Source organism: Saccostrea echinata, unplaced genomic scaffold (genome assembly GCF_033153115.1).
Source record: "Saccostrea echinata isolate AGI-Se365-2 ecotype Australia unplaced genomic scaffold, CSIRO_AGI_Sech_v1 ptg000056l, whole genome shotgun sequence".
NCBI lineage: Eukaryota > Metazoa > Mollusca > Bivalvia > Ostreida > Ostreidae > Saccostrea > Saccostrea echinata.
The window spans coordinates 20950593-20967500 of record NW_026889805.1 but is presented as its reverse complement, the minus strand read 5'-3'; the positions used below and the strand labels follow the sequence as shown (position 1 = coordinate 20967500).

The window sequence follows — 16908 nt, the reverse complement described above, 5'->3', positions numbered from 1 at the left end:
GTATGTTGCTAACCATCTTGTAAGTATATATTTATATCTAGCACATTCAGAAAGCACTAAACCAAAACTATGCTAACTTGTAAAATCAATATCTGTTAAATATGGTACAATCAAATATAATACATTTACAGTATAAGGTTTAAAGATCCAGACATGTTTTAAGCAAAATTCAAATGACAGACATGTAAACAACTCAAACTTTTCTTTTAACAATTTTACCTTAGGTGGTGCCGAGTAGTGCAGGATCTTCACTTTAGCTTTGACACTTGCCATTACCGTCACAAATGGGTAGTAGTTCCTGGTCGTAAGTGGGTCTCCACTCAACATGGATTTATCAGTTGCCTGCAAAGAACCAAGGATGCATAAAAAGATTTCACTTAATATACATATATGTGTCTTTATTTCTTTGAGAAACACAGTTTAACTGTACATACTTTCTGTACAATACTAAGTAACCAGAAAAACATCCTTTTTACTAAGGAGGAATCTCCTTTGTGTCTTGCAAGGCTATCTTGCAAAGAACATGGGAATAAGGCATCACATACATCTATAGCTTAATGGTTGTAATTGATAAAGATATATCTGTGTAACAACTGTATGGTGGATCATCTGAACTTGCAAATGTATTAAAATTTCTGCATTAGCAGATTTTGCAGTTCTACATCACCAAAGACTTTTTTTGTCACTTTGAGAGAACCAGAAAGTTGTGCAATAAAAAGACATCTGCATTAATTCTTTATTATGCTGACTATATGTTCTTACATCCACTCCATTAACTGTAGAATAAAAGGTACAGTTTCCACCAGCCATATATTCAGACTGCCATTCTCCTTGTATTCCAAACCCATATCTGTCACCTATCTTCTTAAACTCAAAGCTGAATTAGAATTAAAACAAAATTTAAATTTAATGAAAGATAATCAATCAATGGTCTCCAAAAGCAGAGCAACAATAAAGTGAAAACGAAAAGTTCGTCACACATACGCTTGGACTTCTCCACCTTTGTCGACTTTGGAATCCATCGGATTTCTGAAGATGAAGGACTGTTCATGAAGACAACCGATAATAACACCATCCTTATCTTCATCTTTATTTTCACTTTGCTTATTGAGATTTCCGTTGTATTCAATCAATTCTATTTCAAAGTATGGATATGACTTGGAAAAAGGTTGTCTTGAGAAGTAGCAGCCAGGCGTTTCATCTTTCTTGTCCATAATAATGTTTCTAAAAGAAAAAGTTCAAATAATGACACCTCCCTTTTATTCAGAATAAAAAAAGGAGATGAGCATACATTTCCACTTTCAATAAGGTAGTAATGACCTCAAAGCTAACATTAACCAAAGGTACTTTTAAAAGCATACATCCAATGTGGTAACAAAAGATACAAACAAAGTCTGGTATGAATACCACTTCTAGTAACTATTAACTGACCTAACTGCTGGCCTTAACCAGAGTCACTCAAGCTTAAAATTTAGGTCAGATGTACCATCAAAAGCATGCATAAGTTTAAAGGTTCATATATGTATATGCATCATATAAGTAAGTCTCAATGGGCTATTACTTGTGATAAGCTTACACTTCTATAACTGTCTTACCAGGACTAGATTTTCCCAACCCATCTCCATCCATCTTCTCCATATTTTAAATATGGGATTTATTTATCCAACTGGTAATACCCCTGAGATTTTGCATTTAATTTGGTTAAATTTTGCAGAATTTTTCTGCAAGCAAAATTCATAAAAATTACCCCCATGTGCACGCTACCACATTCAGCATATTACTTTGAAATATTACAGAGCAATCACACTGACATTTTTTGCAGCCTCAGTTAACCTCCCCAAGTGTATCTACATGTGTATATAGAACCATGACATATTTTATGTAACTTTTTAGTAAAGTGTCTGCAATGTCTGCATTTCATTACTATAAACTGGGCAACACTTTATTTTTGGTCCTACTCATCAAGGAGCCACATCGCTCACCTGAGCACTATGGCTAGGAAAAAGCAGAAATTAATTCAGTCTTGAAAGGTTGAAAAGTTTTAATATAAAAGTGGTTCGGGGTGGGGGGGGGGGGGGTGATTTGAACTAACTTGAATCTATACTTCATAGGGATGCTTTTGAATTAATATGACAAATAATGGCTTTTCTGTTCTTAAGAAGAAAATTTTTATTGATATATCCTTTGTATAACTATGATCCCCTGTTATGGCCCCTCTATTCTCCTGGGGGGTTATGAATTGAACAAATTTGAATCTACATTACCTGAGGATGCTTTCATTTAAATATGACCAATTATGGCTTTGCTGTTCTTCATCAGAAGATTTTTAAAGATTTTTCCTATATATTCCTATGTAAAACTTTGATCGCCCATTGTGGCCCCTCCCTACCCGTGGGGGTCATGATTTGAACAAATTTGAATCTACACTACCTAAGGAAGATACCATGTACACATGTAAATATGACCAATCATGGCTTTGCTGTTCTTGAGAAGAAGATTTTTTTCTATATACACATGTATTCCTATGTAAAACTTTGATCGCACATTGTGGCCCCACCCAATCCCCTGGGGTCATGATTTGAACAAAACTTAAATCTACACTACCTGACGATGCTTAAATATAAATATGACCAATCATGGCTTTGCTGTTCTTGAGAAGATTTTTAAAGATTTTTTCCTATATTTCTATGTAAAACTTTGATCACCCATTGTGGCCCCACCCTACCCTGGGGGTCATGATTTGAACAAACTTGAATCTACACTACCTGAGGACCGTATAAACCGAGGTCCTGTGTCGCAGTAGGTGCTGGCACGAAAAAGACTCCTCACTGCTCAATGGCTGTAAGTGCCAAGTATAGAACAAAATTTGCAGCTCTCCACCGGCAAGTGGTGGTGTCTCTATATGAGTGAAAAATTCTCGAGAGGGACGTTAAACAATACACAAACAAACAAAAAAAAACCCAAGGATACTTTGTGGCAAGTTTGGTTGAAATTGGCCCAGTGGTTCTGGAGAAGATGAAAATGTGAAAAGTTTACGACAACGCTGACGACAGACAACGGAAAAATTTTGATCAGAAAAGCTCACTTGAGCCTTTGGCTCAGGTAAGCTAAAAACTGCAGGTGACCTTTTAAAGTACATTTTCTTTCCCTAGGCTTCACTCAAACATACCCCATACTAATACTGATTAAATTTATTGGGGCTGGTTCAGAGGAGAAGCTAAAATTATGATCAGAAGACATGGACAAAAGCAGGAAGCAATAGCTGAACTGAGTGCCTCTGGTGGCTAGAAATTAATCTTTGCACGAACTCTTCTTAAATAAGTCAATTCTTAACAACATCATTATAATTGTCCTAAACCTTCACTGAAATAGTTTGTTCTTAATTTTCCCTTTATAATATGGAGGGACCCTGAAAACAGCTGAGCATGATTTATCCTTGTAAGTCTAATTTTATTTACCATATCTGTATAATGTAAGGCTTACGCTAAAATCCCTGTCTCGATATCAAAATCATGCCTAACTACTGATTTCTTATCCATGAAGCAATCAGCGCTATCAAATCCAGTCTTCATTAATTGTCGGCTGTGTCTTTCCATCATGGGACTGGCTTTTTCCTAAAAAAAGAACACAATAATTGAGTAATGGGAAAAAGAGAAAACAAGTTTGCAATTTTTAAAGAATTCATAACCTTTTTATGTTTGAAAAACATATTTGTTTATATAAACATCATCATTAGTAGTAGGTAGTGACTGTTCCTTTGCCAATTAAGTAAACCTGCACCCACAATCCTTTGCAAATTGCATTTTGCCACAAACTACATTCTTGCAGTAACAGCAAATGTTTAACAAAAAAAAACAAACAACAAATTAATTATTATTTGATGAATAAAATTTGATCCATTGATTGAATGGATTTTGCAGATTAGAAGATTAAACATTCTTTATTAAAATTAGACTGTTCAGACTTTGTTTTGGTAATGCAACTTACATACGATGTCATGTGATATCAGATTCTAGTGTACAAAATGTCACATGTGGTTTGACTAGACAGGTCTAGATTAGAACTGAATAGATATATGCATTTACCCTAGCGTTTGAACCATCAACATATTAAAGATTCTGTGAAAGTCTTGCAAAAATTAAAATTTCATTCAATGATACAGGAGTTGTTGCAGCTAAGAGATGTGTATTCCCAATATTAAAGAAACTAGAGGTACTGTCAGCAATGAGCTCAAAAAATACCCTCTGCTTTGATATGAGTATAATGGGAAAGTCCTTTTTTGCTATGGGAAACCCCTAATATCTGGACAGGTCATAGGTCTGGAGCACAACTGCATGTTGTAATAAAGACTCTGTTAAAGTCTCATAAAATTTTAATCTGTGGTATAGGAAGAGTTGTGGATAAGAGAAGGGTAACCCCAATGTTATAGAAAGAATGGCAGCGTCAAAAAAAAAGAGACCCATGGACCACAATGCTCACCTGAGTAACTTTGGCCCTACTGTTCTTCACCAGATTTCCCTTATTGTGGCCCACCCTACTCCTGGGGGTCATGATTTGAACAATTTAGAATCAACACTACCTTAGGAAGTTTCCATGTAAGTTTCAGCTTTTCTGACGCAGCACTTGCTCTTGAGAAGAAAATTTAAAAGACTTTTCCTATATATTTCAATGTAAAACTTTGATTTCCTATTGTGGCCCAAACCTACCCCCAGGGGCCATGATTTGAACAATTTAAAATCTACACTACCCAAGGATGCTTTCACGTAAGTTTCAGCTTTTCTGGTCCAGTGGTTCTTGAGAAGAAAATTTTTAAAGATAATTCCTTTATATATCTATGTAAAACTCTGAGTCCCTAATGTGTCCCCACAGTATTTCCAAGGGCCATGATTGGAACAATTTAGAATATAGTAGTGTTGTCAAATCGGATGATTATTAGTAATTGGGTACTCACTTACTTTTTTCGATCGAGTAAGAGGTTACTTGGATGGTTTTTCTTTAGACCTCAAAACACCTTTTTTTGCAGTATAAATACTCAATTGTAACTGATATACATTTTGTATATGTAACGTTGTTACCATTTCTATATTTATCTCATTATTTATATACCGGTATATATAAAACACAAATGCAATGCTTATGAACTTTATTCTTAATTACAAACACACAATATTAAATATTTGTTAAGCTAATTTTTTTTTGTACTGAACATTCTGTAATAGTTTGTTATTTTGTGGGATGTCCTTTATGATAAATCACTTGCTTCAGATTTAAATTTCAATCTATAATAACCCCTGTATGTTAATTCCATTTCAAATATTTTACACCTTATGGATTTAAATTCAGTCATTCTTTAAAAATATTTTTATGCATATGGCGGCGTCCTCTTTAATCTTTTATACTGTAGACTAGCACAAATTTATAAGAGGTAATTATAATTAACTCAAGCCTTCAAACATTATATATCCAGTGTGTTCCCGTTTTGCACACATATGATAATTAGGTATAGAAAAATAAGTGTGAAATATGTTTTGATAGCAATTATAGTCGGATCTCTGTCTGGGGTTTACCTGGAATTACCTGTATTTCACCAATGCATCATAATATATATTTAAAGGAACAAAGTTTGAAAATTTAACTGCCCAATCCAACTGAAGTTGATAAATCAGACAAATATCGTCACGCCGCCGCCGCCCCCCCCCCCTTTTTTTAATTTCTTGAAGATAATATGAATGAGTTAATGAATTCAATCTTAATAAAAAAAAAAATTAACTTGCCAAGTTAGTATCATATGAATGTACATTGTAATTATAGTTTTGATTAGTATTTATGATATTTTTTATGTTTTGAAATATTTTTTTTTAATTTGAAATTACAGAAATAAATCAAAATAGAAAAAAATTAATGCAAAATTAATCATTTTTCTTCGTATTCTTGTCGTAGATTTCTTTTTCTCCAAATTCACAACTATGATTATCTTACCTGGACAAATTCCCATTTTGCACACATTTTTTCAATACCTGAAATTCAAATGTGAGCAAAACGGGAACAAACCATATATCCCTTGGCAATCAAAGCCTCCAATTAGATAATTTGTGAAATACTTATCAAAACAAATCGGTTCGTATTTGTAAAACGCTAGGTCAAGTCTACTGTTAAATAACGGTAATTAAATATAGAAATTTATGAACAAAATTGCATTTTTTATGCCAATTTCAATATGTTAAAATTACTAGTAACCGAGTAGCAGTTTTACTAACTGATACTTGCATCGTTCGACGGTTAAATGGGTACTCGATGACAACACTAGAATATACACTACCCAAGGATGCCTTTATGTAAGTTTCAGCTTTTCTGGCCCTGTGGTTCTTGAGAAGAAGATTTTTAAAAGATTTTTCCAATATTTCAATGTAAAACTTTTAATTCCCTAATTTGGCCCCACCCTACTCCTTTGGGCCATGATTTGAACAATTTAGAATCTACACTACCCAAAGATGCTTTCACATGAGTTTCAGCTTTTCTGGTCCAGTGGTTCTTGAGAAGAAGAATATTAAAGATTTTTCCTATATATTTCAATGTAAAACTTTGATTCCCTATTGTGGCCCCACCCTACCCCCGGGGGCCATGATTTGAACAATTTTGCCTTTTATTGATTTTCTCCCCTTGGGAGGAGGCTTTGCCCTTCAATTTAAGAATTTAGAATCTCCTTCACCCAGGGATGCTTTGTACCAATTTTGGTTAAAATTGGCCAAGTGGTTCTTGAGAAGAAGTTGAAAATGTGAAAAGTTTACAGACGGATGGACAGCTAGACAGCTAGACAGATGGACGGATGCCGGACACCAGGTGATCAGAAAAGCTCACTTGAGCTTTCAGCTCAGGTGAGCTAAAAACAGAAAGGATTCCTATACCCTCATGGATATTCTGGTAATGGTGTCCTTGACATGGGAAGAAACCTCTTTTGGAACAGCTGATGCATCAAATGGAATTATAACCTGTACAGGATTACTGCTGGCCAGAACATCAAACAGGGGCTACAAAAATATACACACATTTCTTCAGTCTGCAGACTGCATGAAAAATGGCTTACAATTAACAATCAATAACAAAGGGATAATGCTTTCAAATGAAAAGCAGACTAACATGTGATAGAGATGAAAGTCACAGTCAAAAACATATTCTCAATTTTTAAAAAAGAAAACATCTTGCTTCATTCTTCATGACTTCCTTAATTTTCTGATGCAAAAAAAAAAGTTTTTCTCCTTTTTCATCCGTCCTTTGGACCTAAATTCAATCATCATTAATACCTATCATTTACATTAGAATTAAATAATTCTAAACCCATGGTCATGGAGAAATTTTGCAGAGAGAAAAAATAATTTCCTTCTAATAAAAATACAGCTGAACTTTGGTATCTTGAACATTGCCATCTTGAATACAATGGATATGTTGGTTATTTGGAAGTCCTCTTTATTGGAGTATTTCACTCTAAATATCTCTAATCTCGATCTGGCTATCTTAAAGTTTTTTATTTATCCCATAGAGTTTGAGATGATGAGATTTGACTGTAAATTACAGAATAAACAGAATCTTGCCTTCTACTTACATTGTTCATGCTGACTTCATTAATGTTCAGTTTCCAGTCCTCCTCAAACTTGACAAGGGGGTAGTGATGGAGTCCCTCACTGGCTGTCACACTCCCCCCACTGAGGGAGCTGGCCAGGCTCTGTTTGACGCTGGGATGGGGAACAATTAGGACATTTCCTGTCTTGTTATCCAAGGTATCTGTACAAAGAGAAAAGAGTGAAAACTTTGTCTTGTGGCCTGTTCACAAGAGGAGTTTAATTCGGATTAAATGTAAGTTATTACAAATTAAATTTGAACCGCATTCACATGGGGTATTTAATGCGAATTAAATTTACTGTGCATTAAAATAACTGCATTTGCTCTGTGTGAACACTATGCAAAGCTAATTTGAATTAAATTTGATGCATGTGTAATGGAAAAAAATTAGGTAACATGCCACATAATGGTGGTCAGATATAGGTACTTATGCTATGTTTTAGTGAAAAAAAGGAAAATAATCACTGAAATGTGTACAGACACTATGACGTTTTGTCAAATGGATCTGCTCTGCACAATGTGACGTGATTTGCAAACAACGTCATAATAGCATTACTGAATAGCCTTACTGTAGAAATCAAATTTTCATTCACATTAGTTACTTTGCATTATTTTACTTCACATTAATTTACTGCGAATTAAACTCTCCGTGTGAACAGGGCATTATATTCAACTTTATGACAGTTTACTACGTTAACTTGTCCTTATTTTATTTAAACAATATTTTATTACAGTTGTCATATACATTTACTTGCCCTACCTCCAAAAGACCACCCTTCATTTTATTAATTAGAGGCCACTGGCTACAATACATGCATGAGCTAAACAAATTTTATCTACCGGGTAAATGAAGGAATTTTCTTTGAGACTTATCTGTCTATGGATTTGTATGTTCTAATCCTATATGGAACTCAAATTAACTCAAAGCAAAATGATAAAAGTTCATAAGTAATAGGAAAGGTCAAGGTCAGATTATGACACAGTTGAATTCACTGGGTGGAGTTTGTTGAATATTTTTAAAAGTGAAGGTCATTAGGAAGGTAAAAGTAAGAAAATGAAGACACATTTGAATTGCTCTGACCAATATGCATTTTTGTACAAAGTTTTATTAAAAATATTTTATAGTTTCTTTGAAACTGAGTTAAATGCTATGTGTGATAGAAAGATAAATGCAAGGACATAGAAGGCAAACATGACAAACTTTTAATGTTTTCACCATATTCATGGTGGAGCAAAGTCTTTTTTCTTAAAGGGTTTTTATCATGTATCTAAATTTCTTAAAAATGAAACACTATTATATTCTTGAAACATATAATTATCGTTTAATTCTGAAATAATGTTGAAAACGGCCATAATTAGACGATAAAACGCCCGTAAAATAGGGTCCTCGAAGTAAAAATCTCCATTAATCAGATAGGGGTCACGTGGTACTGAAACATCATAGGTGTCAATGGTCAATAGAACTCGTAAAGCTTATCTTAAGAAAAAATATATTGAATAGATTTTTACACTAAATAAATAGAATACACAATATGGCCGGTTGAAATTTTGACATCGACTATACTCCTTTGGTTATAGATGGTCAATCTTTTATGTATGAACGTCTTGCAGAGAGAAATAATCAGAAAATATGCCGAGAATCGGAGAGGTGACCGAAGACGAGGCCGTTGACAACTCGGGACTTCGACTAAATAGAACGAATTACTAAAGTTTAACATCGTAAATATTTATAAATATGGGAATTTTAAATTCTCCTTCATTATTATTTGAATTAATTATAAATAAATAATCCTGTACATCTTTTATCTGTTCCAGCGGTGAATATCATGTACTATAAATGACACTTCTTCAATGGCACCCTTCGCCATTACGAAATTCACAACATTCCTTCTACATTCTGTGCGACTTTTTAAAAATGCGTGTTTGTCATTTATCATTTTTTTAGAGGTATCTTTCCTTAAAACATTTTATAGGACAGAAAAAAATTTGGGAGCGATCGGGCATAAACGATTATTCTAAATGGAGATAAACTCCATCTCATTTGCAGAATATTTCTCGACCAAGCCCAGGAAATGTGGACAAAAAATTTCTTTCTTAAACCTTTCTTGTGCAGATTTGTGCACCCTAAAGCCATAAATTATACCTTACTAGCTGTCAATTATCCAATTATCTCTTAATCATTTTCTAGCAGGTTTAATAGACACAACAAATGAGCCCTTTTGTACACACAATAAGTACTTCGCTTGACCAGTATTGACACCTATGATGTCAGAGCAACGGCGCGTAACATCGGTGATCAAAATATGCGTATTGAGAAATTCAAACTTTGAATCGCTGAAACATCAAAAATATTAATTTTCTAGCAAAGATTTTTAAATATATGATTTTAATAGCATGTAAACTTTGTCATATCAAAATATTTTGAGACGTACGTGATAAAAACCCTTTAAGGAATTAGATATAATAAATTTGAACCCAGTTTCTGGATTTACACTGAATGAGACGAGGGATGGATATAATTACTATTCACTTGGATTTACACATGGAGAAATATGCATCATATTCAGTTGCTTTGATTAACTGCAGCCTTGCATTTTCACAAATGACAATTTCTCCTATTTTTCCTATGTTAAACTTGATATTTATAAATGTATCATTGGGTACTTACAAAGCAGAGGAACAAGGATAAATAAAATTTATATCTCACCTCCGATGTGTGGAAAAACTGGCGATCCAACCATTATTTTTCTTTTGAGTGTTGTAATATATCTCAATGATATATCTCTGACTGATATTCTACAAAGACCCTCCTTCAGCTCTTCACTGAGAAGTGATAGTCCAACATCTGTTACTTTTTCACAGGAGTCCAGGTTGACCTATAATAAAGCAATAAAACTTGTGATAATTTTGATAAAAAAATATCAAATGGTAAACTTTGTGTTGCAATGCCTACAAAATTTCTTAATAAAACCATGAAAAAAAAACCCAGAACACTACAAGATATATTGTATTGGTATTTAACTCCTCTTTTACAATATAGTGATTCAAATTTCAAAGTAAGGTATTGGGATTAAGCAATCTAATAGAATCACAGGGAACAAATGTTCAGTTATTTGTTGTCAAGAAGGTTCAGAAGTCCACAAGCAAAAACTTCATTGGCAACTCTGTATAGTATACTGAGTTACAAAGTCATTGAAATTGACAATCAAATAGATTTCTAAGAAGCAAATATCTCAATTTCATTTCAATTTATTTTTAAAATATGATGAAGTTAAAGATCTCTCCAATATTTAATTTGCATCAGCATATAAAGTTTCAAAAGAAAATCTTGAAACTGAGCTAAATACAAATTTTGAAAAGTGAGGTAAAAGGAAAGGTCACGGTCTAAAAATGTTGAAGCAGTTGAATGACTCTTATCAATATGTATTTATCAATGGATAAATGGCAACATAAATGATAAAGAGATTCTCTCTAACAATGAAAAAAATAACAACAGGGATGATACAGAGAGTATGTCTATCAATGAATAATCAAAGATCCACATGATACAGAGAGTATGTCTATCAATGAATAAACAACACAGATGATACAGAGAGTATGTCTATCAATGAATAAACAACAACACAGATGATACAGAGAGTATGTCTATCAATGAATAATCAAAGATCCACATGATACAGAGAGTATGTCTATCAATGAATAAACAACAACACAGATGATACAGAGAGTATGTCTATCAATGAATAAACAAAGACAGAGATGATGTAGAGAGTATGTCTATTAATAAATAAACAACAATACAGATGATACAGAGGGTATGTCTATCAATGAATAAACAACAACAAAGATGATACAGAGAGTATGTCTATCAATGAATAAACAACAACACAGATGATACAGAGAGTATGTCTATCAATGAATAAACAAAGACAGAGATGATGTAGAGAGTATGTCTATTAATAAATAAACAACAATACAGATGATACAGAGAGTGCGTCTATCAATGAATAAACAACAACACAGATGATACAGAGAGTATGTCTAACAATGAATAAACAACAACACAGATGATACAGAGAGTATGTCTATCAATGAATAAACAACAACACAGATGATACAAAGAGTATGTCTATCAATGAATAAACAAAGATCCTCATGATACAGAGTATGTCAATCAATGAATATCAATGAATAAATGATGGCACTAATGCTACAAAGATTCTGCCTATTCATATATTAACAATGACAGGGTTGATATAGATAGACCTAAATAGATATAAATTAACAGAGTCACAGATACAAGGACTTCTACTATCAATGAATTTATTTATTTACAGCTTCTTCTGTGAATAAATTAACAGAGACTTACAGAACTGACAGGGGCTCCTGCTATCACCTCAGCTAACCACTTCATTCCATGATCAGTTAACAGGTCACAGCCTCCCAAGTTCACATTCTTCAAATTCTTTAAAGTGGTCCCCTGAAAAAAAAAAGTGAAATAGCAATATAGATCTACCTTTGCTTATACTTCATTTTAATGTACATTGTGAATAATATGAGTTCAAATTCAATTTTCATAATCAAGACATTGTAAATTGCTGCGTAAAAATAGAGATGAATCCTGATACACAATTCACAATAGACAGTTTAGACAATTCGATCCTGCTTAAAAATGATCATGTTGAGTGTTGGAGGTGCAAACAAGAAAGGCTTGTTGGGATTATAAGTCTTTCAAAAAATAATGATTCAATGCTTAATTAGGATCACTAACTGAGAGACATATATGAGTAAATCAAAGAGAAAACAACTTCCTGTTCTTGATCCAGCAAATCTTACTAAGTTTGGAGAAGTAATGTAGTATTCATTCAATCAGTTGCATTTCTCATTATTTGTGGCTTTGGCATAAATTCTTATCATGTAAGGCTAGCATAATGATTTACCTTTGTATGGTCATGGATCACTTTGATCACGGCATCCGTGCAGTAGCCATTGCTACTGAAATTTATTTCTGTCACTTCATCTAGCTTCAACTCTGCCAAGTTTTCCTGTTTAAAAAGCAAGAAATCTTTAAGAAATCAAGTAGAAGCAAGCCTTTAAGAACTGGGGAAGCTGTGCCCCCCCACATTTTGTTAAACATTTACAAACTAAGAAGAATGAAACCTAAAGGAACCTAAAGAAAAAGGGGAGGGGGGCTGTGCAGTTGCTGCCCCACCCCACCCCCAAAAATTTTGCCAGTATATACTTTAGAATGGGAAAAAAATCTAATTTACAGTTGTACCCCTCAATACTTTTTCAAGCAATATACTGTACATAAAAAGCACAGCTAATCTATGGTTGTTTCTTTCTCTCCATCTTAACAAACTGTAATAAGATATATTAATGTGTAGATTTCACACTATCTAAACTATAGGAACTGAAAGTACTGAGCTCACAGAATGATACCCCTGCTTTCGTATAATGGCAAAGTCTATGTTTTGCATTGGAAACCCCAATACCTGTTTGAACAAAATGTAAAACAGAAGCTTTATAATTTATTACAGATTTTGTGAAAATCAGATTTAACTTTATTTAGCAATGAAGGAGGAGTTAAAAATAAGAGTGGTACCCCTATAAAATAACAGTGTCCATGTTTTGCTATGGAATACCCAAAATATTAATAAATCAGTCAGGATCAAATAAACCAGAAGTCTCTGATGAGATGTAGCTCTACTGGATTGTACATATAACAAAGGAAAAGTAGCACATGGATTTGAAACTTTGCAACAGCAATAAATAGAATTATTTATCTTAATGTAGTCCAATTGTGTGCCAAGTTATATTAAATTAAACCAAAACTGTAGGAGGAGGAGCATTTTGGAAGTATTTCACAGAAATGTCTATTTTAGTGACCATGGCAACGCCATTCAACAAAACCAAAAACAGATAAAGAGTATCATGTATCGTAGAGTAGACTAATTGTGTGCCATATTATATTGAAATCAGAGGAGTAACGTTTTAAAGGAATTTCCCAGAAATTTCTACTTTTAGTGTCCATGGCAACATCATTCATCGAAATCGAAACTTGTTGCACTAAATTATGTATCTTAGTGTAGTCTACTCGTGTGCCAAGTTATATTGAAATCAGGCCAAAACTGTAGGAGTAGGGTTTTGAAAAAATTTTTACAGACAGACTGACAGACAGACAGATGGATGATGGACACCTTACTATAGCATAAGCTCTTCCGGTCTCTGACCAGTAGAGCTAACAAGAGGCCCATGGGCCTTAACAGTCACCTGAGTACAATACAACAATTTAGAGGATCCATAAACTGATAAATGAAGCTTTGTTGCCCAAAAGTAAGAAATGTAGTATGATAAGCATCAACAAAATAATTGGTCTAGTATCTATCTGTCTCCCATTTATCATTATTACATGCAGACTACTAACAAAATGCCTATTTTTTTAACCCCATATTATTACCTCTCACATTGGCCTCTCTTGGCCTTAGAAGAACATTATTAAGGGGATGAAGGACACATGGTACATGACCCTGTTAAACTATGTCATAGTCTCCGTTTATATAAGTTCAAAACGTGTAAAGCATTAGTTCTTGTACATTTCTTTGACAATTTTTTTCTTTAATTACCATCTTAAATTAAAAAAAATTAAAAGTTTTAACATTCTTGCAAACATTAAAAAATTCTGAAAAAGATTGATCCACTCCTCTGTTTCCCTAAACTGCGCATCCAGCAAGAGGGTGACGTCATACACGATCTGTTAGTACAGCAAGATCATACTCAGTGAATGCAGGCGCGGTATTATTATGTAAAAACAGGTCGTAATCAGTATATGATGAAATATTTTGAGAAACGGGGAACACAAAAATTATTTTTGCATGGCTGATGACGGAAATCTTATGTAGATATATCTTATTACGCTTATTTAGCTTACGTGTGACGTCATAGTTGGTTTTTCCCGTACTTGAGAAATGTAAACATGACACGTTTTTGTCATGCTTATGTCTTCTTTAACGATGTCCTGTGCAATATTAAGGTCAGCTTCACCATTCGAAATTTTTACAGTTAATCAATAATATGAAGGACTTGCATTTCAACATAAATTAAAAAATATTGAATGATAGAATTTTTTGTAAATTACGTTTTTTGTTGTTTAGGTGGTCTTAAAAAGTTTGTAATTTTCCCTACCCAGATGCAGTGTGATAGAAGAAACTTGTTTTTTTTTAATTTAAAACCCTATGCATACTCTGAAATATTTTGAAAGATACATGTTCATTTGCATATTTTTTATATATGCTTAAAAATCCCATTATGGACAGAGTAATGAGCCCAGAAACATGGAGAATTAAAACTCCACTTAGATACTGTAGGGCATAGTATTTGTCAATCAATATCTCTAAAATAAGGTAAGAAACCTAACGATATAACTGCTTTTAGATATGTGGGACATACTTAGCTAGAAATATACAAAATATGAAAAAAATTGAATGACAAGTATTTTTTCAGCTCAAGGTCCTTCTTCCCTTTAAAAAGATAAGGTCTTTCTTCCCCTTAAAAAGATAAGTTAATTTTGTCTCATTTTTATTCATCTATTATTTCCAAGTCTACCTGATCATTAAAACTATGAAAGTACTTTTTGTATTATACAATAAATATTCTTGCATAATTCTCTCATTCTATTAACCTTTCAAATACATTATTTACAGTGATTAATTATCAAAGGTGAATGGCAAAGGGGAATAACTTTGCTCAGCAGAATACAAGTTAACAGAGCCCTAGCCAGGAGAACACAGGGTTCTCCACAAGGGGTTTTACCATGGCGGCCCACCATGGTTAAATTTATGTGCGCCATGGTTAAACGAGCTGCGCCATGGTTAAATTTTTGTTGCATTTTAGTATTTACACCTACTTTTTAATGACTTGAGTAGTTAATTGTGTTTATACTACGACTTCCATGCATCTGGCATGCCTCGAGGGAAAGCGGACTGTGCAAACAAACACGGTCGCTGATCGACGACTATGCTGGGAAGCGTGACAATGGAGGGTCAATCATCTGAAATCAATATCTTGACCGTGAGGGAAGTCCGTGACCAAGGGGCCATGAATTTCACAATTTTGGAAGAGGCAGTCTTGCTCATCATAACTATATACTTGGTTAGTTTATTTAATACTCAGGAGCAGAGAAGATTTTCAAAGAATTAATGCATTTTCATTATATAATCAATAAAGCCCCACCCTAACACCAGAACCTCTGACCCTGGGGCCATGAAATTCACAATTTTGGAAGAGGCACTCTTGTTCTTCATAACTATATACTTGGTTAGTTTAATACTCAGGAGCAGAGAAGAAGATTTTCAAAGAATTAATGCTTTTTCACTACCGTATATACATGTACTCGCCTATAAGTCGGTTTTTTGGGAGTTAAACTTTGATCCAAAACTCATTATCCGACTTATATGAGAGTTATAAAAAGACTGGTATTTTAGTGGTTCCATCCCTTCAATTTAAGCTTTAAGAATACATCCGACTAATAGGCGGACCAACTTATAGGCGAGTATATACAGAATATAATCAATAGAGCCCTGCTCTAACACCAGAACCCCTGACCCTGGGCCATGAATTTCACAATTTTGGTAGAGGGCTCAATGCTTATTATAATCACATCAACAGTTTGACTGCTTGATGTCCAGGAGTAAATAAGAAGATTTTTAAAGGTTGCATCAATTTTAGTGGTTTTTGCCCTACCCCTCAGGCCCCAGGGGGGACAGAGACCATGAAATTCACAATTTTGTTCCTCTTCACCCATCAATGCAACATACCAAAATTGGTTGAAATTGGTTCAGTGGTTTCAGAGAAGAAGATGAAAATGTTCAAATGTTAATGCACGATGGACGGCGACAGACAAAAACGGATAGCAGTAGGTCACCTGAGTGACTCATGTGACCTAAAAATCTAATGGAAAAATATCTTCCAAAGCAAAAACAACTTTCCTTGATATTTTCATGACTGACCTTAAACTTGTGTAAGGGTATCTGTCCTCGGAGGACCGACTCCTCCCTATCGTACGTTATCGCAGTCATCTCGGCTCTATCCTCATATCCTCAGAATGCACTTCTGTAAAGGAAAAAACACCATACATTGTCTATATATCATACACTTAAGGAAGTCTCCCTAATACTTACTAATTTAAATGTATAGGCATTTTAAATTCGATTAAATATTCAATGTAGTTATTCAAAACTCAAATGTTTTCTGCTGCTAATTTGAAAATGTAATTCTTATAAAAGGTTTTAA

At 33.8% G+C, this 16908-nt stretch overlaps 1 protein-coding gene across 1 annotated transcript in view; it reads right to left on the bottom strand.

The window, feature by feature from the left end:
* Positions 1–16694, bottom strand: part of LOC133173950 (uncharacterized) — a 108427-nt gene extending 91733 nt beyond the window's left edge. The window contains exons 1-10 of the mRNA XM_061309014.1: positions 16626–16694; positions 12558–12662; positions 11987–12097; positions 10325–10493; positions 7601–7779; positions 6906–7028; positions 3484–3614; positions 985–1224; positions 763–877; positions 220–342 (exon numbers count right to left, since the gene is read on the bottom strand). Of these exons, the coding sequence (XP_061164998.1) occupies positions 220–342; positions 763–877; positions 985–1224; positions 3484–3614; positions 6906–7028; positions 7601–7779; positions 10325–10493; positions 11987–12097; positions 12558–12662; positions 16626–16694 (1365 nt within the window). The remainder of the gene's footprint in view (positions 1–219; positions 343–762; positions 878–984; positions 1225–3483; positions 3615–6905; positions 7029–7600; positions 7780–10324; positions 10494–11986; positions 12098–12557; positions 12663–16625) is intronic.
* Between the last annotated feature and the right edge of the window lie 214 nt (positions 16695–16908).